The 23912-nt window shown below is 43.8% G+C and overlaps 1 protein-coding gene and 2 non-coding genes across 4 annotated transcripts; 1 reads left to right on the forward strand and 2 right to left on the reverse strand.

The window, feature by feature from the left end:
- The first annotated feature begins 283 nt into the window (after window positions 1-283).
- On the forward strand, window positions 284-8077 carry Gpx5 (glutathione peroxidase 5). Of its 2 annotated transcripts, XM_052728600.1 has the most exons (5): window positions 284-574; window positions 2744-2897; window positions 5030-5147; window positions 5578-5677; window positions 6756-8077. In XM_052728600.1, exons 1-5 carry the CDS (start codon window positions 488-490, stop codon window positions 6960-6962), a joined length of 666 nt encoding a protein of 221 aa, XP_052584560.1. In that variant the 5' UTR covers window positions 284-487; the 3' UTR covers window positions 6963-8077. The 2 variants fall into 2 exon arrangements, with proteins under 2 accessions (XP_052584560.1, XP_052584561.1); XM_052728601.1 differs by lacking the exons at window positions 5030-5147; window positions 6756-8077 and having other exon boundaries at window positions 5578-5639.
- Window positions 8078-12082: 4005 nt separating this feature from the next.
- On the reverse strand, window positions 12083-12155 carry Trnar-ucg (transfer RNA arginine (anticodon UCG)). Its single transcript has one exon. It is a non-coding gene; the product is annotated as a tRNA-Arg (tRNA).
- A 3396-nt stretch (window positions 12156-15551) lies between these two features.
- Trnat-ugu (transfer RNA threonine (anticodon UGU)) lies at window positions 15552-15625 on the reverse strand. The gene has a single exon. It is a non-coding gene; the product is annotated as a tRNA-Thr (tRNA).
- Between the last annotated feature and the right edge of the window lie 8287 nt (window positions 15626-23912).

The raw sequence follows: 23912 nt of genomic DNA on the forward strand, positions 1-23912 counted from the left end.
AATCGCAATGTTAGGTAAAGTACTTGATTGGTTGTGTTTGCTGTTGCATTTTTATGCATTGAACTCAGAGCCTTAAGCATACTAAATATACAGCATACCACTGAGCTATATATCTCCAGCCCTAGAAATGGTATTTAGAACATCCACACCAACTGTTTGGCAAGAAGTCTGTCTTTATCTCAACATTCACATCCACTCAGGAAAAGCAGCTAAGGCTTCCAGGATCTATAAGGGCTTGCCACAACATTTTGATATTCCTGCCAGGATTTATATGTGTTCCAGGTCCTCACCACACTAGTGAATTCTAATGCTCATGGGGGCGTGTGTAGGAAGGATATGACTTAAAAGCTCTAGGTTTGCTGGACTGCAATACTTACTGCCCTTTTATTGGTCTCAACAGGTGTGGGCTGGTCTTTGTCAAGGTATCAAAAAACTGGGGAGATACAAAGACCTCAGGTGCTCAGACCAGCGATCTACAATACGAGTCATGACTATGCAGTTAAGAGTCTTCTATCTTGTCCCACTTCTTCTGGCCAGTTACGTGCAGACAACCCCCAGGCCGGAGAAGATGAAGGTGAGTAAAATCCATAGAGAGCACAACAGGACTGAACACGGTCGCAGCTTGGGTGAGAGATAAAAAATTACAGGGATGCACATAATTTGTTCTATAAAAGGCAGCTCTGGGAAGATTTTTATCTCTCTTTGAACCTGACAAGAAAAAGTTGCTGGGTAGATAGGGTTTTTGTGCACCCAGAGCTGCCTTATTATATGTGGAGACTCAGAGTTTAATAAAAAGCTGGTCTGGAGGCATGGAGATCTAACATTCAGACTCAAAAACATTTGGAAGAGCAGAACAATCAACATCAACACCTAAGTGGAGGGGCTGGTGAGATGGCTCAGCAGTTAAGAGTGCTTACTGCTCTTAAAGAGGACCAGGGTTCAGTTCCCAGCACCTCCATGGTGGAATGCAACTACCTTTAACAACTTCTTCTCACCTCTGCAGGTTCCTACGTATACACAATGTACATCCATACACACTCAGGCACACACACGCATGCATTAAATAAATAAATACAATTTTTGGAAGAAAAAATAAACTGAAATAGATAGGCATGGGGGCTCATGCCTGAACTTAGCACTCAAGGAGCTGAAGCTAGAGAGAATTGCCATGAGTTTGAAGGCCAACCTGGTCTAGATAAAATCAGACCATACCTCAAACTCTCCCTCACCCAAATAGATAAGATGGACTAAAATGAGTCTTCAAGTACAGAGTCTCTCTAAGATATTGCACTGTAGTACTCAACATGATTTTCATTGCTGTAGCTCCCTGCCTGCCTCCTCAAATAGTATGGCTTGGAAGTAGGCATCAGGAAGGTGAGAATGAATGCTTTTTATATGTTCTGTATATATACTTGAGTATTGCTGGTGCATGAGTGTGTGTGCGTGTGCGTGTGTGTTTAAAGAAAGGCTCAAAAGCTTACACAGAGAAAGTGCCTTGCCCCTCAGAGTAGGACCTACAACCTCAGGTGCTAGTGATGGCATCATCAGTGGTGTAGGATTGGAAATGCTGGGGTTTGTTTTTCAGTATTCCTTCTGGCTGGGAGCAGATGGTGCTGACCACATCCTTCCCAGCACTGCATTTCCAGGAAGTCTGGTTGACCCTTGTCTAAGCTGATCTTCGTCGTCTGATAAGGAAAGCCCATTTTGATTTTTTTTTTCTAGCCAGCTCAGCAGGGCTTTCTTGGTTGATGGCATGTAGCTTTCTTTTCTACTCTTTGTATTCCATGAGCAATTTATAGCTGCCTCCCCAGCACAGTGAGTGGATCTGGTTGTGCTGGTGAGCATCTATTCATCCACCTCCTCCTTGCAGGGACCGAGCCAAGGCAGAGACAGAAATAGAACCTAAGACTTTCCTTATAGAAAAATTTAAAATGAGGATGTGCAATGAGAATTTCATGTAGAACTTATTTCTATTATCTGGAAATCTGCTCCAAATTCTTCAGATATGACAGGCTGTTTTTCTCAATCTGAGATAGGCTTTAAGGCTCTCCATAGCCTTTCTTGGTACATACCCATAGTTTGTTTTCACGGTGTTGGCATATAAGACAGCCATATGAGTAAGAGAGTGATAGAAAGAGAAATCCCATTACCTGGGAACGTCTGTGTTCTGTTTTACTTTGGGGGAGAGGAGCTCAGAGGCCCAGGGACGAGAGCTGCCCAGATTCACAGACACTCTAAATAGTAGATCTTATTCCAGACTAGAAATCTTTCCATTCTACCATGTTCATGAGTAGAGAGAGAGGCCAGAAGACCTAGAAAAAGAGAAGCAACTAGGCCATCTTGAAACATTCAAACAATGAAATCTGGCCCGCTTGGAGAGCAACCAGGCAGTGTGCATTTAATCCATGGCTGTTCTCAGCCTCATTTTCACAAAAGCCAGGGTCCCTTTCTTTTTCATGCCATTTGCCCTCAGTTCCCCTCAGTCAGGTTCATCCACACATGGCCTGGTCTCCTGCCATGTCAGGACAAGAGAGGAGTGACAGACAAGCCGCCTGCCACTCCTTTCTCCACAAAAGCAATAGATTTCACATCAAGCCCCACTCATCGGTTTTCTCACCTCTTACACAATTCCTGTTTGTTTTCTGAATCCTGGTTAACACCTTCATTGTTCGCGTGTGCTTTGAATGATCAAACAGACATGGGGTACTGTCACTCATAACAAAGCCCTCAAAAATTCTTCCAGATGAATTGCTACAAAGACGTGAAAGGCACCATCTATGACTATGAGGCTCTCGCTCTTAATGGGAAGGAACGCATTCACTTCAAGCAGTATGCAGGCAAGCACGTCCTCTTTGTCAACGTGGCTACCTATTGTGGTCTGACAATTCAGTACCCTGGTAAGAACTCAGAGCCATACGACTTCATGACAAAATTTTTTCAGCTGACTATATTCTAAATTACATTGGGAATTTGCTGGAGAGATGGCTCAGAGGTTAAGAGCATTGCTTTCCCTTCCAGAGGTCCTGAGTTCAATTCCCAGCAACCACATGATGGCTCACAACCATCTCTAACGAGATCTGGTGCCCTCTTCTGGGCTGCAGAGATATGTGCAGATAGAACAGTGTATACATTGGGAATTCTATTCCACGTCTATGTGTCATAGTAATTTATTTCATTCTCTGATGTCTTAAATCGGCAAGCAATGGCCCACATGTCAAACCTAGCCAGTTTATTTTTTTAAAGGTTTTATTGGAGCACAGCATATCCTTACCTATGCCTGCTAAAGCAGAGGTCAGTAGTTATGTGGACAGCATACGATCTGCAAAGCCTGAAACACCATTTGGCTCTTTACAGAAGAAAACAAAACTGCCAGCCCTTTCCTTGGGTAGGCCTGGTATCTGCTTTGCGATTGCCACTGGAATCAATAAGTATCAATGAATTTGATACTTCTCAGAAAATTCCAGAAGTGTCCTTGGCAAATACAGGAGAGAAGATCCATATTTTTGAGACTTTTGTGGGGAAATCTACAATGTCCATGAGAGGAGCTCGGGGGCTTTACACCTGGTGTAGCGTATGAGGAGAGTAGAACCTGGTGGAGGAGGCTGCTGGCTACTTGAACTAATAAGGCCTCTTGTGAATTATATGGTGTGCAGTGTGCTTTGCAGAAGTAATGTATTCAAAAGGAACAGAAAGTCATAGAGTGAAAGGCTTTTTCCCTTTGCCGCTCTGGGAATACTATCATGTTTGTGAAAGACGTTCTTTCTTCTGAAGGCCCCATCGTCAATAATGTAAACACTATTTGATGACTTCTAACTTAATAAAGTACATTTGAAGCCAGTCCAACCCCTCATTCTTTTTCAATTGAACAAAAATTCATCTTATCCATTTATAGAGACCTTAAGAGTGAATTATATCCTGGCATGGTGATGCATAGCTGTGACTCCTACACTCCAAAGGCTGAGGAAGGAAGGCCATGAGTCTGAGGCCAGCCTGGGCTAATAGGGTGACCGAATCTCAAAGAGAAAAAAGAAATCTGCTTATTTAATTTCCACTTAGCATGTAACAGAAAAGTAATCCTGGGAAGAGCTGCTAAAGGGCTGACGGCAGGCTTCCTAATTCCGTGTCTCTTTCCTGGAGACAGGGATTGCCTGGTAAAGATAAGACAGGGAGGGAAAGAAAGGAAAGTGAGTGGAAATGGGGAGGCAACGTCCAACTTTAGAAAGGGGCTTTGAGAGATGCTAATTGGCCAAGCTGAACCTAGTGTGACAGAAGAGTGTTTATCAGGGGACTAAAGGCATAGAACCCAGAAAGGGTTAACAAAGAGCAGGGCAATTGGAACACTCCATGGCAGTGGACAGGAACATTGAGGTTTGTGCCTTGGTTCAACTCTGAGGACTTTTTTTAATGGTAGAATTCGTCTTTGACTTCCCCAGGACGGTTGCTAGGTATCAGAAAGTTCAGCTTGAAACTCTCAGCTCCTGTTAGCCTGTACCCAGGAGAGAACCTGCTCAGCATGAGCTATCCTGTACCCAGGAGAGAGCCCCGAGTCTCATCTATGCCTGTTCCTTTAGGAAAAGAATGGTCCATTCTATCAGTCAGCCAACAAGGAGGGCTAGATGATGAGCTGTGGTATTCCTAGCTGGCTTTGTTTAAATAGTGTCAGGGTTTTAAGCAACGAACATGGGTGGGCTCCATCTCAGGGGAATGGAATTGGAAATGGAACTTAGGAATCCCTGTTTGTAAAAAGGACTGCATGTGAGTATGAGTATGAGAAGTGTTGTACCATAAAAAGGGGGCTCAGAATGCACATCTAACTTAAGTCAGGATATTCAGCCTTTCTGATCTACAGATGGTTTTTCTCCTTCTGTTTCATTGTCTGTAAAATGACCAACCCATGGGGTATTCCTCCGGTCAGCCTGGGCTGTATAAATGTCCATATGTTGGTTATAGTAGAAACATAGCTAAAGGATCCTTTCTGGATGTGGGGTCTCCAGGTCAGGTCATCGTGTTGTCCTTTTTCTAACCACAGAACTGAATGCACTCCAAGAGGACTTGAAGCCATCCGGCTTGGTTGTGTTGGGCTTTCCCTGCAACCAGTTTGGAAAGCAAGAACCAGGAGAAAATATAGAGATTCTTCCTGGCCTCAAGTAAGTACCTGCCTAAAGCCCCTCAGAGGCCTTGTCACCTTTTCTGTCTCAGAGGCCCTTCAGGCCCTCTGAACCTCCTGGGAGGGTGCTGATTCATAGGCTCAGGGGCACCTACAAGCAGACTTTAGTTGATGAGAATCTGACGAGGTCCATAGGGCTTCTATTCACTCCTGACTGAGACCCAGATGGATAGTGGAGAAATCAGAGACCAGCTCCTCCTAAGACAGAAGCAGTGAAGTGAGAGGAGACAGACAAGAATCTAGAAATATAAAGGGAATCAGAGACCAACATACAAAACAGGCCTTTGACTTCTGCATACCACCACCACCACCCTACCAGATCTCCGCCTCTTTCTGTCCTTCCTCTCTCTGCATCTCTACTGTCCTGCCATAACGTTTACCTTCATGTCCCAACCTTTGACTTGTTGCAGGTATGTTCGTCCAGGAAAAGGATACGTACCTAATTTCCAGCTTTTTGCAAAGGGAGATGTAAATGGTGAAAAGGAACAGAAAATCTTCACCTTCTTGAAGGTGAGTGAAGTGCTTGAGTGTGTATAACTCCTTTCCCCTAATCTTCCTAGCATCACTTGGGGCTTAAAATTTCCATTAGATGGTTATGGGAGAAACAGACCCAAGGAATTATTCCTGCAAAGGGGTTGATCTTTCTGGATGAAATCTCCTGCATAGCATGGAGATGTGAGCTAGTCTTTAGCATCTGCAGGACTCTGGTTTGGGGGGGAATCGACAGCTGTGTGCAATGGTAGCTTTTACTTAGCCCAGTGCTCATTGGCATTCATTCTCTCATCCACCCAAGGTATTTTTTGATGAATGCCTGCCACCTATAGGGCAGGCTACTTAGTAACAACATAGAGAACTCAGAGCTGGAAAACTGCTGCATGGCTCTCCCTGTACTGATGAAACAGGACAGTGTAAGGGGCTTCATAAATTCCATCCAATTTTTAAAATTGTCCTTTATTTGAAGGTCATGGGCCACATGCAAGTTATTCTTATGGTGGTCTTTTTAAAATTAAGTGACAAAATGTGGTTTTGTCTTTTTTCTTCACTGATAAAGGTTTAGTAGCCCAAAGTTGTCCCCCAAAGGTATTTTTTGAAATTCCACTGGTCCGTAGAACTCTAGACCTTAGAAAGAATATCCTAGTCCAAGCCATATACTTTGCAGAAAAGGAAAATGAGCCTACACGGTGGTATCTATCTGTCATCCCAACACTTGGGAGGTAGAGTCATGAGGATCAGGAATTCAAGGTCATCTTCAGATACATATTACGTTTGAGGACAGCATGGGCTCCCCAAGACTCGTCCCATAAAACAAACGAGCAACTAGAAGAAACGAAAGTTTGAAAGTCAATACATCTTAACCCACGTAACTGAACGTGAGGTAGACTGAGAGAGTACACTTGGACTACGGTATCAGCAACATTCTTGGTGATTGGCAGGATGGTGATTAGGAGAATATGTGGGTTTTTGCAGGAACCACAGGAGGCTAAGATGTCTGGGTCTCACAGGGAGGGGATCACCTGTGAGTGACGATGTCCAGGATCATCTGGGAACAGAAATACTGTGTTTTCTTTTCTCTGCTTCTCTGCTGTAGCGCTCCTGTCCTCACCCCTCAGAGATTGTCAGCACACACAAACATATCTCCTGGGAGCCGGTAAAAGTCCACGACATCCGCTGGAACTTTGAAAAGTTCCTGGTGGGACCCGACGGAGTCCCTGTCATGCGTTGGTTCCACCAAGCTCCGGTCAGCACTGTCAAGGCTGACATCCTGGCGTACCTAAAGCAATTCAGAACCAAGTAGGAAGGCCGGTCTTCACAGCCCATCCCACTTCTCCCTGCAAGCCCTGTTCTGAAAAACATCCATCTTCCCACCACACTCTTTACTTAAATGGACTCTACCTGCCCAAGTCACCCCTAAATTGACTAAACCCTTCCCCTACACAAATTGGGTTTATGTTTGGAAGCAGCAGACATTTTTCCTTGTAAGATATATGAGTCAAAGAACAAAAGAAAAGGAGAAAGCTAAATCCAGAGACCCCAGTTACAGATTTTTTTTTTTAAGCTGGGTGTCTCAGTTCTCACCTGAATGTCAGCACTCAATGGGTAAGACAAGAGGAACATGAATTCCAGGCCAGCCTGAGCTACAAGAGACCTTGTCTCAAAGAACTCTCAAAAATCCATCAACAACAACATAACTATTTTGAACCACTCAAATTCATCAAAGGATATGAGAATGGCTTGGTTGGACATTGTATTCAAGGAGAGAGGAAGACTCTCCTTGGCCATTCTGACTCCTTCTCTTTCCAGCCTGAAGGTGCAAAAATAGTAATGGAGGATGGCGTGACAATCTAGGTTTCTCCTCCTAAAACTGTTGTCTCCTGATACAAATGTGTTGTATGTTCCCGCGTCTTTCTGACTCAGTCTTTACCTCTCACACCATCCCATGAGCCCTTCTGTGGCCGATCTGAGGGAGAATGGGCGCAGATTGATTCACACAGGAGAAGCCATCTCTCTCCTGCCAGGACCCTGAACTTGTCTCTGATTCTACAAAAGTGTTCCTTCCTGTCTTATCTTTGTGGTTCAGCTAGTGCTTCTGAGTGGTGGTGCCTTTCATCATCTGAAGGATAGGATTCTCCCACCCCAAACTGGGACTCCTCAACTTCAGAACTAGACATATTATTTCCAATAAAATGTTTTCTGAAGCATTCAAGATCTCTGGTTCATTCCTAATTGATGCTTATATTTAAATCTCCCTCTTCCTGCTTCCAGTACAAGTGACATCCAGATTATGAACCTCCTCGGAGACAGTATTTATCCTCGCCGATGTTTGGAAAGTTGTCACCCGATGGCTTGTGGTGGGAAGTTATCTTTAGAAACTGCCTCAGGCCAAGTTTGTCCCAAGAAGACTTGGCCACAGAGTTTTAACTGAGACCCCATCAGTTCCAGGGATGTCTGGGGAGTTGGCTGGTATTGCTTTGTCCTTGTCCTGCAGCCCAGTCTTTCTCACTAGTAAAGCCGACTCTCTTACTTGCTGTATGTTCTAATCTTCATTCAGAATGAGCATCAAATTCAGAATACTCATCTCAATGGGAATCCCAAGCCTAGGTGTTGACAATTCACTAATGTCCTAGCAAATTTTTTTTTTTTGAAATGTTGGGTGTCATGATAGGCAGATGCTGTGGACACTGAGTCACACCCCCAGTAATCCAATAATCAGGATGGATTAATATCTCTATTTTAATCCTCACAGTCATCTTTCTAGGAACTGCAATGTGCAATTGTCAACACAGGAAAACAATGCACATCTGAGGAAGAGATGATAATGTAATTTTTTTAGGTTAAATTATCTACCACTTGGTCAGTAATTAGAAAATGAATGTGGCATAACTATGTGATTATTGAGACTTCCCTCCAAGCCGAGTGGTACAGCTGACCATGGAGGGATACACACTAGAAATATGCTGGTACTGAAAGCTGTGTGTGATAATAGAATGGCCATTGATGAAGGAAATCAACAGTTTGGAGAGACACGGTGGGAACAGTTGTGGTGGCACATCATGAAATAAAGCCTAATGTGAAACCATGCATCCTGGATCCTTTAAAGAAAATCTCAGGCCTGATGTGCTGACGACATTTATCATCCCAGTATGGAGGAATTGAGATAGAAGAGCCTCCCAGTCAAGGTCAGCCTGAGCCACATAGTGAGAACCCGTCTCAAAACAAAAGTGTGTGTGTGTGTGTGTGTGTGTGTGTGTGTGTGTGTGTGAGAGAGAGAGAGAGAGAGAGAGAGAGAGAGAGAGAGAGAGAGAGAGAGAAACAGTAACATCTCTCATGCTCTGCTACTCAACAGCACGAGAGAACTAAGTTAAATTCTAAATTTAGACTGTGCTGCCTCTGTGTCAGTTGAGTTGCTGATTGGGAAAGGATAGATCATCTAGACACCAGACGCTTCGATGCCTTGGCGTATCCAACTTCCATAAAACTGAAGTCCCTGGATGCAGGCTTACTCACTGATTTAAGATTCCCAGAGCATTGTTAGAAAGCCTCTTGCAGGAACAGGGAAAGATCCTCCATAACTGTAGTAAAAAATGGTCAGGGCTGACGTGAGAAAGCGGAAATAAGAAATCAGGGGTGAGAAGGTGGGGCACATTAGAACGCACTAGCCAAGCAATGCTGGGGACCCATTGTGGATACGGTTCGCAACAACGCTGATGAATCTTCAGTTTGAAAAATAAATGTGCTGTGGAATAGGTCACTTCAGTTATGTTGTTGAATAATTCTTATGTTTCCATTTTTTAAAATCATTGTGTGTGTGTATCATTGGGGGTGGGGGGCAAGTATATGCTATAGAACCCGTGTGGCTATCGGAGGATAACTCTGGGGCCAGCTCTCTCCTTCCACCTTGACAAGCACCTTTAAAGTGGCTGAACCATCTCCCTGGTCACCAACATTGTTGAATACTTTTAACAAAAAAATTTTTTTGAAAAATGTATCTCTATGTTACGTACATGGGTGTTTTGTGTGCACGTACATCTGCACACTGAGAAGAGGGCATGGGATCCCATGGAGCCACAGTTATGGAAGGCTGTGAGTACCATGCGGGAGGGGGGGGGGGTTGGGATTGCATGTGGGTCTTGGTAATTGAACCCAGGACCTCTGGAACACTAGTCAGTGCTCTTTTGTTGGGGCATTTCTCCAGCCCTAACAAAAAAGTATTTTAAAAAGGTTCGTCTTAATCTGAAAATATTCACAGAAAAAAAAAGAGGGGCACAAACCCGGAAATGAAAATAACAAATGTAGCCCTCGTGGTGCATGCCTGTAATCCCAGAAATTGGGAAGCTGAAAAGGAAGTATTGCTGAGACCAGTCTGTGCTACATAATAAGTTCAAGGATAACCTGGGCTACTGTGGGGCTGCCTAAAAAAGAAAATTAAAATTTTAGAAACTTTCAAAATTATGGTTTTATTGTCTTTCTGCATTTGTTTAGCCACATTGCATGTATTAAGTGTTTTTCTCTTACCAATGATAATGATACTAAGTAGTGGTAGTATTGGATGCTGAGAGTCTAAAAGTGTTTAATGTTTCACGGTAGCAGAGTATCTTCAACAGTCTTAGGTCAAACCTTAAGGAGAGTGTCTGGAGGAGCTGGAGCTGCCACCCATACTGCAGAAGAGAGCTGAGCAGCTGAGGCATATGCTGAGGGGCTGCAGAGTGAGGACCATGAGGACAGGCCACAGTGGACAAGCATCCGTTTCCCAGGAGTGGAACAAACCTCACAGTGACAGACAGGACTGGTTTGCATGCACCTAACCGACTCCATCTTTTGTTCAGCCAAGGTGATTTCTAGGAGCATTTAGAGAATTTAAATGCTGTATTTAAAGAAGCCATAGTAAAAACCAAGGCTCTGGTGTCAGTGGTACGAACTCTTGGGGGCCCCAGTGTTGGTAGGAAAGGCTTAAGATGACAAATTTTGATAGCAACAGATCATGCGGAGCCCAGCCCTAACTGATACATCTATATCTACTACAGCTCCTGTTTCTATGGCTCAGGAAACGTCACTGAAGAGGGGCTGGAATGACGGTGAGAGCCAGAATCCCGGGAAGTCTGCTACGAAACAGTCTCTCCTAGAAATGACTGCAAAGACCAGACTAGAATAACTGGCAATATCAATGGACATGAACATGGAAAGAAAGGAAAGTTTGAGGGTCTCACCCCTAGACAAAGAACTATGGCCAACTAATGACTGCTGGGAGGAGAATTAGCCTCTCCCAGTGGTCAGTCTTGAAACTTTATACACACCAACAAAAATGGATTCAGCAGGTTCCACACACATATACGTACACACATAGGTAACAATAATGGTCGAAGAATGTATATGTAACAATAATAAGAAAAAGATGATATCAACTTGAGTATGGAGGTGGGAACATGGGAGAGATTCAAAAGAGGGTAGCTGAGGGAGACTGGAGGGAGAAAAGTGGGGAAAACAATATAATTAATTCTATTTTAATTAAAAACATATTAAAGAAAAAATAAGAAAATGCCTCTACCACAGTGCCCTATGTGTTCAGAACATTTTCTTTTCTTTCTTTTTCTTTTCTTTTCTTTTCTTTTTTTTGTTTTGTTTATTTGTTTGTTTAGGTTTGGGGGAAGGGATCTAGATGATTGATGTATGCTCCTGTAAACAAGAGGTGGAGGCAGAAAAATCAAGAATTCAGGGTCATCCTTGGCTCTACAAAGAGTGTGGAGAGCAGTATGCCTACAAGGTCCCTATCTCAGGGCGCGCGGGGGGCGGGGGGGGGGGGGGGGGACACGCGGATGTGTGTGTGTGTGACAAATAATCCAATTTATTTCATCACCTAAGACTGTTCATAGTGAACTTGAATGTAAGTTGACTCACCATATTGTTCTAATAATGTGTCCGTTTCCTCTATTCGAACTCATCTGTTCAGATCGGTGTCCTTTTCAGAAGGTCTCTGACTTCAGATGTTTTGGGTTCTCAGACTCCGACACATCCACCTGATTAATTAAGTGGGCGATGCAGCTCCTTTGAAGTGCGAGAAATCTTCCTTTCCAATGGGGCGACCTTTAAATGGACTTGAAAAATAAAATTCTCCAGGCTCATAGAGCTGCATACACGTGCAAAGTATCGACAACTGTGTGCCCACTGCAACCCCAATACACACTTCAGGGACCACATGATGCAGGCTTGTAACCTCCCGTCCCGCCCGTTATGACCATCACACCCCACAGTGCGCGCCAGCTCTGCGTCCGCCACACAGATCGTCTGGACTACCTACGGTTTATTTCCAAACTCGCGGACCCGCCACACCCGAGACTTCTTAGAGAAGCGTGGCTGCCGCTGGAAAGATAAAAGTTGTAAGGATGGTTGTAAAGGGTAAAGCGGGAGGTGGAAAAAAGCCAACCACGAAGGGATTCGAACCCTCAATCTTCTGATCCGAAGTCAGACGCCTTATCCATTAGGCCACGTGGTCCCACAGTAGTACATGGATGAAAAAGTATCCCAAATGTCTAGAACTTAAGCCCCTAGCTGTCTACATTTCTTTAGTTTTAGCTGAATAATGCATTCTTTGCTGTGAACATTACTCCAAAGATGTAATTAACAATCTAAAAATCTGAGTCACTTCTTGGATATAGCACAGTAACAAGCAAAATGCAGATCTCCCACCTTTAATCCCAGCACCCTGGAGGCAGAGGCGGGCGGATTTCTGGGAGTAAGGACCATCTTGTCAACATAGTGAATTTCAGGACAGCCCGGACTACAAAGAGAGACCCTGTCTCAAAACAAACAAAAAACAGCAACAACAACAACAAAAAAGAGTAGATCCCAATGTTCTCCAAACGCCCAAAAGTGCGTAGTGCTCCACGTGCCTCTCAACCGATAAGGATTTTAGTAAGAAACAGAAAAGGGAAAGTATTCGTCATCCCTCTGTAATCCTTGCTACACGTGGTTGGCCAGTTTAGTCAGGTCTGAGACCCTCTGGGAATAAACGGCAATCCTGCAAAGGGAGAAGAAAGACCCTCCCTGTGACCCTGCCCTGCGCGCCTGTCCCCAGCCCACCAGGCGGTCAGTAAACGTTGCTATGTGTTCTCCAGTGTGACCCTTGGAGAGTTAGTACAGTGAAGTGGTTGGTTCCTTGTCAACTTGTCACTCAGAATCACGTGGGTGGGGAGCCTCACCTGAGGAATTATCCTGATTGCCTTAATTGATGTGGGAAGACTCACCCGGATTGTGGACCTTACCTTCTGGTAGCAGCACTGACTTAAAAACAAAAACAAACAAATAAACAAACCTACGTAGTAGAAGGAAGATTCTTCCCCTTGGCTGGTTTGGACCAGTGTTTCCAGGCTTCCATCGTTGACCGAGGACCAAGAATCCTCTAGGTTTTCCATGCCAGACTGTGACTGCTGAGGTTCCCAGCCCTGTGGGCTCTCCGATGGGAGACTGCCACACTGTAGGATGCACCACCGCGGAAGCACCCAGCTTCCAAGCTGATATGTATAGGATATATATTCATCCTATCCGTTCTGAAGCTTAGAGAAATCCAATACAGACCCTCGTCTTGTACTGCCAGCCCCTTGTGCTTCCGACGGCAGTTACAGCTGCCAAACTGCACCAGGAAACACCATGTGATTTCTTTCCCCAGCCAGCCTGGGGTTCCAGTCATCTGGGACTCATTTCAAGGCTTTGGAAATGTGGAAGAAACTTGATTTTCTGAAAAGCTCGGCCAATCGGAGACTGCCTCCCTGGCTCTGAGGTTTCTTTCTCTTGAGCTCTAGGAAAGCAGGGTCTAATACTCTGTGAACACCGGCCATCTTAGTGTCTGTCACCCAGCCTGACAAGGGCCAGTATACAGCCAGGATCCAAACTTACTCTGAGACCTAAAAACATGAGAGTTTTTTGTTTATTTGTTTGCTTTTTAAGGAGCAGATTGGAGTGTATCGATCAACATGAACACTGTTGGAGAGAATTTTGCCCAAATAATTTGAAAATTCAAATGAAATCAATTACGTAAGAAATTGTAAGTTCGAAGAAATGGAAAACATCTCTAAAGCTGCTACATAAATTGAATAGTCAGAATTTCTCAAAGAAAATGTTAAACCCAGATATGTTTAGTGGGATGTTCTTTAAAATAATAGCAGAATAATGATTTCACTAGGCTCAACCGCTTCCGAACACAGCAGCAGAGAGAAGACTTTTCTGGTTTACGAACACCTCCCCGCATCCTAACTCTCAAACCGGACAGACAATGTGTGCCAGTCAGAGAGGGGAGCCTTATTCATGGTGCTTTAACTAGCATTTGAGTGTCCCCCAAAGGTCCACATGTGGTCGGATTGGTCCAGTGTGACATTCTTACTAAGCAAGACTTCTACACTGCGTTGACGAGATAACTGTCACCCTTTGGGGGACTGCTGACATACTTGCACATTTCTTATTTGTTTCAGCTGGAACTCTTAGGAGGAAACGACCTGGTCACTCGATCACCCGGACTGATTTTGTGTGTGTGTGTGTGCACCTGGAATAAATAAACGTAGCATGAGCATTGTCCTCCGTGTGTACTCATGTATGGGTATATACGGTAAATTTCCATTCCTTCTTTGCTGGGCAGGGCTTGGCTTTGCAAAGGACCCTGTGTTTCTTTTCGTGCTGTCGTAAGGCGGTTTCTTCTTCCGTGTCCTTTGGCTGTTTCTCGACTTTGTACTCACCATGATGTGAACTCACCCCAGAAGCTTGATGCTCCCTCCAAACTCCGCAGTGCTGTCTCCACAGAAGCAGTGTCCAACTCGGTCATTGTTCTCCGCCATGTTCATATTTTCTGCTCTACTAAGCATATGTGTATCCACAAACAATAGGAAGTGTTGTCTTTAAATGTACAGAAGGGAAGTCATGCCAGAATACATGATTATTCTGAGTTTTTGTTTTTCCCCTCAGTTTTATGAGAAAATAGAAATACTGTTACTATAAGATTGTTCCGTTCTTGTAAGACAATTATTGTGAAAAACAAACTCCCTGGCCAGATGTGGTGGGGCACGACTTTAATCCCATCACTCGGGAGGCAGAAGTAGGAGGATCTCTATAAATTCAAGGTCAGCCAGGGCTGCACAGAGAGACCCTGTCTCAAAAGCAAACAAACAAACAAAGAACACTCATTTTTAAAAAGCATCCCTGCTAAGGACAGTCTCCTCAGCACAGAAACCTGAGCAGGAGCAGGAAGCCGAGTGGACGGGAAGCCGAGGGACCCTTCTGTACTTGCGAACCCTTCTGCACCGGCGCTGTACGACTAGCTTAAACTAACGCTTCCTAAATCCCCAAGCGTCATCAAGACCTCAGGTGACTTAGACCCAAACCCACTACTGCATCGCAAAGTAAATTAAAAGAAAATTAAAGGAAGCTGGAAGGAGGTGGATGAGAGAGAGGCCTGCCTTTAATCCTGACAGTAGAAAACACAGAGACAGGAGACATCAGTTCGCTCACTCGCTCACTCAACAAACGACGCAGCCGCAGCCTCCGAACTGGGTAGCAGAAAGTGCTCTTTCCGAATTGTTAAAATTGGCCATTGGTCAGGAGTTCCCTCAAGTCTGCTCCAGTCTCCAAGTCCCACAGCACTTCCAGGCTGGCAATAACCCTTTCCTGGCCTGGAACATCGGATGCGGTGTCCCGAGCCCCCTCCCTCCCACTGCCGGGCCACGGTGCGCCCCGAGGGCGCGGGCAAGCCAACGCTCCTAAAAGCGATTTGAGCACGCTCGCTCGGTAGGTACCCTTTTCATTCTCGTACGTTTTGGGGGGCAGCCTCGCTCGGTCTCCTTTTTCAAGAAGGCGAGCTGTTCCTTCAACTAAAGAAATGTTCGGGAAGAAAAGAGAGCTCAGCAGGCCCCACTGGGATTCGAACCCAGGATCTCCTGTTTACAAGACAGGCGCTTTAACCAACTAAGCCATGGAGCCAACTGCTGTGTAGGGTCTCAAAATAAACCTCTATTTAATTTCTAAGGGTCACTTTGTTTAATGTTTTTAAATAATTCGAATGTATTTTTAGGATTTTTTTTAAACTCTAGATTCAATTTCAATTTATTGTGTATTACGTGGAATGTTCTTGAAAAGACCAAGAATAACAATTGCCTATGAAAACGCTCAGCCTTGACTCAGTTCCTGTCCCACAGGGCGCCTCCTCCCACAGAGCGAGTCCGGGCGGGAACGGAGAGAGACACGCGCAGGACAGCTCCCAAGCCTGCAGAAGTCACTTTCTGACTTCTGAATGCTCGCACCAGAAGTCTTTGGGACCAGAAATGTATGAAAACCTATGTGTGTGTGGGGGGGGGGGGGGCGGGGTACATTTACCCTACTCGCTCTCTTCCTCCAGCTTTCCTCTTTGATCCAGGGAGGCTGCTTGCACTTAGTAAACTTATTTCCGTTTTGTTTTGTGTGAAGTAAGGTCTCACTTTGTAGCTCAGACTCGCCTCCAACTCAGGGCAATTCTCCTGCCTCAGCATTGTGAGTGCTGGGGTTACAGGTGTGAGCCATCACACCTTGCCTATCTTCTTTAAACGTTGGGAAAATTCTGTTGATGATTTATTTAAATCTTGACGTACCTTTTCATTTTAAAATCCCCCCATTTACTCTTATTATGCCAAAGTTTAGGTGACTCCTTTATCAAGTCAGTCAACATATAGAAAGGGCACATTTTCAGAATTAGGAGCAGACAATTAAGTTTACACACACACACACACACACACACACGCACACACACACACACACACACACACACGCACACACACACACACACACACACGCACGCACGCACACACACACACACACATACACACAAACTTTCAAGTGGTTTCTGGGGGATCCAAAGATTGCTTTCAGCAGGCAGAATGAGGATAGTCTGCGATTTCCATCCAACACGACTGCATCAATTCTGTTTACATTTCATAATCCCAGCATGAGTCTAGCTGGCTCAACAGATGGCTGTGCAGTGGGCAGAGGAATCTCCTCCAGGGAGAGGCAGCAAATACTTCTGGTAATGGTCTACTCTAATGAGCAGCCACTGATTCAGTTTGCAATACTCAGAGATACTTTGTTCACTTTTCTTTTATGTCTTCCTCTCTCACTGTGTTGAAAATGTTGGGTGTTTTTTGGCTTTAAACTTGTAGTTTTGAACACATGAGCATCAATTCTGTAAATGAAAATTGAATTCTATAGAGGACCGTGTTGTGTATCTATAATCGCAGCAATCAGGAAGCTGAGGAAGGAATATGGCACCAGTCCAGCCTGGGCACTTAGGGAGCTCCAACGTGGGTTACAAATACTCTGTCAAAAAGAGGAGAGAAGAAAGGCGAGGGGGAGGGGGGAGAGGGGAGGGAGGGGGGTAGAGGCAAGACAAGAGAAGCTAGATTCATGTGAGCCCCGTGGGGAATTCAGTCAATACAATCTACAATTGATACCTGCATGTGGCAAAGGGAAGAGTGGAGAGGAAAAAACATCAAGCTGAAGCCAATGAAGAGAGACGAACAAAGGGGGTTCTTGAGAGCCTGGCTGAAAAGGACCCGGTGCAGAAAGGAGAAGATAATTAGGGAGAAATGGAGTCACTTTTGGAGGAAAAAAAGAAAGACGGAAAGGGGGATGGCTAACACAACACACCCTGAGTTACTGCAAGAGCTCTGAGGCAGGAAGCCACGGGAGGGTTTTTGCGTAGAGGAATGAAAAGTTAACCTCTTATCAATTGTGCCGTGGAGAACAGATTGAAGGAGGCTGCCTTGGTTGGTTTATAGCCAAAACAATAGACTGGGTAGCATATAAACAACAAACATACTCCAGCGGTGCGGGTATAAATAACTCTCCACTGTTACCAACATACTTGTACGGTAAGCATGGGTTGAGATGGCCCACACTTGTTGCTTTACCTGTGATTCTTCTCTCGAGCTCAGCTTTTTCCTCTTACTCTTCCAGAGTCTTTTTGGGTGGATGGGATCTCACTCTGTAGCCCTCCGGCGGGTTTGCTTTTTTTTTTTTTTTTTTTTTTTTCAACAGCTGCAGCAGAAATACAAGTGGAAAAATACTTCCCCAAAACTAAAAAATAAGCAACCTAATACAGAGCAAGCCACCGGCCTCCGTGGTGCTGAGGAGTCCCAGCAGCATTAATAAAAGCCGTTCAGAGCTACTTGTTCAGTAAAAGCTTAACAGTTGTCAAAGCTCTCGTGAAGCTTTTGAAAACACTTTATTCTGCCACAAATCACCTACTGTCGGCTCTTTGCCACTGCGATAGTTGATGTTTAAGTTTAGTTTTATCTCTTTTGCTTTGAAATTGTTTTGCAGCTTGTAGATTTGGGACTTATCAATTCCAGAATATTCTGACCATTGATCTTGCTTCTCACCTGTTCTCTCCGCTCTCTGAGCAGGTAACAGACCTCTTCAGCTTCCTCCATAACTTCAATGCTATTCTTCTTCCTTACCTATTTTGCTTTGGGGATAATTCCTGCCAGATTTGAACAAAAGATTAACTGATTCGTTTACCTTATACACACTGTAAATTACATAACAGAATGTATGTGCAGGTCACTTAAAACACAGTGCATGGAATACCCCAGTAGGCAGCATCCAAATTGGGAGCAGAACATGAACGTAGTGACCCTGCCAAGTGGCCATCCCTCTTCCTCTTCTACTCAGCAGAACCAAGTCCTCCTCAAAAGTTTGCAATCACACGTTGAGCACTTTCTCTTTATGTTTCTATTCTATACTATCTCAACTTATGCTGCAAATTTTTTCACCATTTATGGTTTTTATATGAAAGGAACAATACTTGTGTATTCTTCTATGACCTGACTTTAAAAAGTAATATACCTTAAATGTAACCCATACTGTAGGCCATTTGTACTTACTTATTTTTCATTTTTATTTGTTTACTACTTTAAGACAGGTCTTGCTGTGTAACCCTAGCTTGCCTCAAATTCCCTGCAGTCTTTAAGACTGTCTCCTCAGCTCTGGAGGTGCTGGCCTGGGCCATTGTCTCACTTAGGCTTTCTCTGCTGTGGTAAAACACCATAAACAAAAGTAACTTGAGAAGAGAATGGTTTATTTCGTCTTACACTTCCAGGTAACAGTCCATTACTGAGGGAAATCAGGACTGGAATTCAAATAGGGCAGGAACCTGGAGGCAGGAACTTAAAAGCCATTGAGAATTGCTGCTTGCTGGCTTGCTCCTCATGGCTTGCTCAGCCTGTTTTCTTTTCTGTCCAGGAACTCACTGTCTACTCACTCTGTAGACCAGGCTGACCTCAAACTCACAAATATCCACCTGCCTCTGCCTCATGAGTGCTGGGATTAAAGGCACCACCACCACCCAGCTTGTTTTTTTATAGCACGCAGTACCACCTGCTCAGAGGAGATACCTGTACCCACAATGTGTGGGCCCACCCACATCAATCACCAATCAAGAAAATGCACCACCAGGGTTGGAGAGGTGGCTAAGTGGTTAAGATCCCTGGCCTTCCACATAGCCCAGGTTCAGTTCCTAGCACCTACATATTACCTCACAACATCTGTAACTCCAGTTCCAGGAGATTAAAGAAGAAGAAGAGGAAGAAGAAGAAGAAGAAGAAGAAGAAGAAGAAGAAGAGGAGGAGGAGGAGGAGGAGGAGGAGGAGGAGGAGGAGGAGGAAGAAGAAGAAGAAGAAGAAGAAGAAGAAGAAGAAGAAGAAGAAGAGGAGGAGGAGGAGGAGGAGGAGGAGGAGGAGGAGGAGGAGGACGAGGACGAGGACGAGGACGAGGACGAGGAGGATGAGGAGAGGAAGAAGAAGAAGAAGAAGAAGAAGAAGAAGAAGAAGAAGAAGAAGAAGAAGAAGAAGAAGAAGAAGAAGAAAATGCACCACAGACTTACTTACAGGCTAATCTTCTGGAAGTATTTTCTCAAGTTAGGGTCCTTCTTTCCAGATACATACTGTAGCTTGTATCAGGTTGACATAAAATTAACTGGCATGATTGACCCTTTGTCAACTTGACAGGCAAACACATCACCTTTCCTTTCTCGTTGTCCCCAAGATGCCATTGATACCAAAATCACAATATAAAACATATTCTAAATTTGAAAGGTTACATAGTCTTTAAAAATTAAAACACTTTAAAAGTTCAGTCTCAGCCAAGTGATGGCACACAGCTTTAATCCCAACACTCGGGAGATAGAGACAGGCAGATCTCTGTGGGTTTGAGGCCAGCCTGGTCTATAGGGTGAGTTCCAGGACAGCCAGGGCTACACAGAGAAATCCTGTCTCAAAAAAAAAAAAATTCAGTCTCTTTAAAACTTCAAAGTCTGACAGTAGCCATGTCAAAAATATAACAGGTGGCAATTGAAATCCAGGTGTCAGCCCACCAGAAGAAAAACTCTCTGATGGGTATGTCTCGTTCAAGCAAGGCTTACAAGAACACAGACTCCAGAATGTCTTCTGATTCTGTTATGCCTTCACATGCTGCTGTTACAATCTTTCCTCTGGTATTTGATATGATGTATATGATTGTGGGGAATCCCCCACTGCTTATATCGTAGGTGTGTTTTTCTCGTGAATACAATCAGATCTACTGGGCATCTAATTCTGTGGATTGTCAGAAAGATGATTTCTTAAGCTGAATTGTCTATTGACACAAAGTTTTGATGAATAAAAATAAATACTAGGATATGTTTTATAACCTAAGGCCTACTGTTCCTTGAGGTCTGTGAGTCACACTTAGGAGCTGCTTTAGATCACAGCTCAGATTTATGATTTAGGAGCCAGGCTGGCTAAAATTCCTTTAACTAGACCAGATTTCTTGCTAATGTTTTTTTAAAATAAACTACCTCAGATAAGCAAGGACACGTAACTGAGCTGTCTGGTTAAGTTGTAAATATAAAAAAAAAAAAAAAAAAAAAAAAAGCCCAATTACTGCTAGCTGAAAAAATGATTAACTCCTTGTACCCATTCCGGACCTCAGTTTGTGAAAATATATTCTGGCTAGTCAAGGCTACAGAAAATAACTTGACTCTGTAGCCCCAAATAAGGGACTACAGGTGTTCTTAGATAATTAGAAGTTACACACAGGGCAGAAAATACACTTTAAGTTTAAGGCTTTTTTGGCTATTAGTTTCATGGAAAGTGCCCAGCTGAGCTGATACTAAAAATATACAGTAACCTGGGCCTGTACTAGAGAGTCTCTGACATCCCTCTACCCCCATTCCCCCATCTCTCCAGCCCTGTGTCTCCTCTGTGTCTCCACACCCTGAGACAGGCAGTCTCCAGAGCACCTCTGAGATCTGAAATAAATCCAAAATTTATGACTTCTGATTACAAAATGGCTGGTTTAAAATGTTCACATAGTCGTGAGTTCTATAATCATTCAATTAATAATGAAATGTAGGCTTTTGTGACCCCTGGATTGCCTGAAAGAGTTTGTTGAGATATATAAAGCTACAAAAAGACACGAGAGGAGTAAGACAATGTAGTAGTACAGCCCGAGAGAGAAGAGGCATGATGAGAATAAAGAAAAGAAACCACTGAGAGAGTGCGTGAGTGTTTTCTTTCTCCTCAACTCCTCAGAGAGAGAAGTCGTAACTTCACCACACTGTGGAATTCCCTTTGAGGCCCCGAGTGCTTGGGGCGTGGAGGGTAGACCTCCAGACAGCAATAAAAGTTTTTCTAAATTGCAGAGTGTCTTAACTATTGGCTCCTGTAAAATCAAAATAAGTTAAGAATATAGTTATTTCAGAGAGGAAAACCAGAGCATAGTCATAATCAAATCAAAGCAAAACCAAGTCCAGCAGTATAAAAATCCGTGTCAGACTTCCAGGATCCAATGGTCTTGGCAGTGGCATGTCTTTGGCTCTGTCATCCAAAGCATACATGGCTTTTCTCCCAGGCATTAGGTCAGCTCCCCTTCATGGCTGCTGCTGTTCTTAGGGGCCATTCCATGGCAACTGACATCTCCAAAAGGCTGGGATCTGCACTGCATCTGGGCTGCTGCTTCTCCAATAGCCTCTCCTGGACTCTCTTCAGGGATTCCAACCCTGCTATATGGTGCCAAGCACTCAACTTCTGCCCATGGCCCCTTCAATCCTGGTCCTTCTGCTGCACCTGAGGCTGCAAATTCATCAATGTCCTCTCCTGGTCTCTCTCATGGTGCGAAGCCTCAGCTGCTCTCCATGATTCCTACATTCCTTCAAAACCAGTACCACCAGGAAACTCATACATTACCAAGTTTAGCTACCATCACAAGCAAAGTACAGCCTTGGTCCCCTCTAGCCCACAGCTTCTGTGTGATGATAACCTTGACTTAAGGATATACTCCTAGAAATACAATCCTTGATGCTGCTGGTTTTGTCTTAATCATCACTAATTCTCACTCAACAGTCATCAATAACTAACCAGCATCAATAAAACAAGAGTGTCACATTAGTGATTCCAGTCTTTTATTAATCACAGTCGATTCTTTAGTCCCAGCTGACCAGAACTATAGATTCTTAATTCAAAGGATCAATGGCCCCAATAGAGTTTTTAAGGGGCCTTTCAAAATTCCCTCTGGAAACTTCACAAGCCTCTATTGTATGCATCATTCTCAGTGTTTTTGTCTTCCAAGCTCCAAAAGAACAGCCCATTAAGTTCCAGCCCAAAAGTTCAAGATGCCACCACAACCCTCCCAAAAGCACATGGTTAGGTCTGTTACATAAGACCTCATGGCCTAGTACCAATTTCTTTCTTAGTTTAGAGTTTTCTACTGCTATGATAAAATGAGCCTAGACGTAGTGGTCCACCACTTTTAATCCCAACATTTGGGAGGCAGATGTAGATAGATCTCTGTGAGGTCAAGGCTAACCTGGTGTACACAGTGACTTCCTGGACAACCAGAGCTATATAGAGAAACCCTGTCTCCAAACAAGGAAGTCTGGTACACACTGAATAGAAATAAGTGTCAAAAAGATAGCAAATTCTTAGATTTGTTCTTAAAAGAATTTCAGCCTCTGGGATTATTCTCATCTTCATGAGTAATTCTGATATTGTGAGCAAAAGCAAAAGTTTCTTTAAAAGTTTTATTTTCCTGGCAATTGAAATTCTGATTTAATTATCTATATTCAATATACTCAACAGTTCAAAGAAACAGGCCTGTACTCTCCAACTGAAGTCTTCAAGTATGGTTTCCCTAGTACTGTGTGCCACATAAAGTTGGCCAACATGCATTCCTGCAAAATTTGATCTCTTGCAAAAAAGTCTTGTAGAAACATATTGCATTCAAAACTAACTACTCAGCTAGTTTACCTTGTCAAATTTTCTTAAGTAAGGCCAAAGAAAACAATGTGGGTTTACAAACATAAGATCCAATGTAAGAAACTCATCAACTCATTCTCGTACAACTAACTCAAAATATCCAAGGAACACAACTCACACCCTTCCTGGCATTTGTAGGTTTGGGTAATTCTGAATTTTGCCCTCATCCACATGACATATGATCATGAGAATGCTTATGTGCTCTATCACACAGAAGACATCATAGTACACTCTCTTCTCCCCACTCCCCTATCTCTCCTTTGAGACATGGAGCAGCTCAGTCTGGCTTCACACTTGAGATCTTCCTGCCTCAGCATCCAGATGCACCAACACGGTTCAGCTGTCATTTCTCCATATACTTTTTGACTGTATGGATTGCAAACATTATCCCAGCTGGCCCTCCAGTCTCTAACACTGTAGCTCTGGCTGGCCTGGAAACTCCGTATGTACACAAGACTGGCCGTGAACATGTGGTGATTCCCCTGCCTCTGCCTCCAAAGTGCTGGGATTCCTGGAAGAGTGCTGGATTAAACCATCACACCCAGTTTATAGTTCTCTCATTTCTTTCAAAACAGTTTGCAATTTCAAGGTTTGTCTTCTTTTACAGTCACCACCAAAACTTCCCACTAGCATGCTTCTGTGGCACTTCCAAATCCTCCTACTTCCCCACTTTCTAGGAATATAAAACAATTTAGCAAAATGCACAAAGATGGAAATTATTCACACAAACAATAACACCAAGTTAGAGGAATGGTGAACAGGAGAAATTGCCGCTGTGTGGGGTACGACACGTTTTCGGGGGCTTGTTGTTTTTGGCTACAGATACTTTGAATTTAGTTTCTTTTACTTCAAGTTCCAGTGAAAACGAATGCATGAGCCAGCACAAATTTTAACAGTATATTGAGTCATTTTTAGAATTACACAGGTCTCATATTAAAGATTTTGCA

The sequence above is a fragment of the Peromyscus californicus genome, unplaced genomic scaffold (assembly GCF_007827085.1).
Source record: "Peromyscus californicus insignis strain IS unplaced genomic scaffold, ASM782708v3 Scaffold_8__1_contigs__length_139910024, whole genome shotgun sequence".
In the NCBI taxonomy this organism is placed as follows: Eukaryota; Metazoa; Chordata; class Mammalia; order Rodentia; family Cricetidae; genus Peromyscus; species Peromyscus californicus.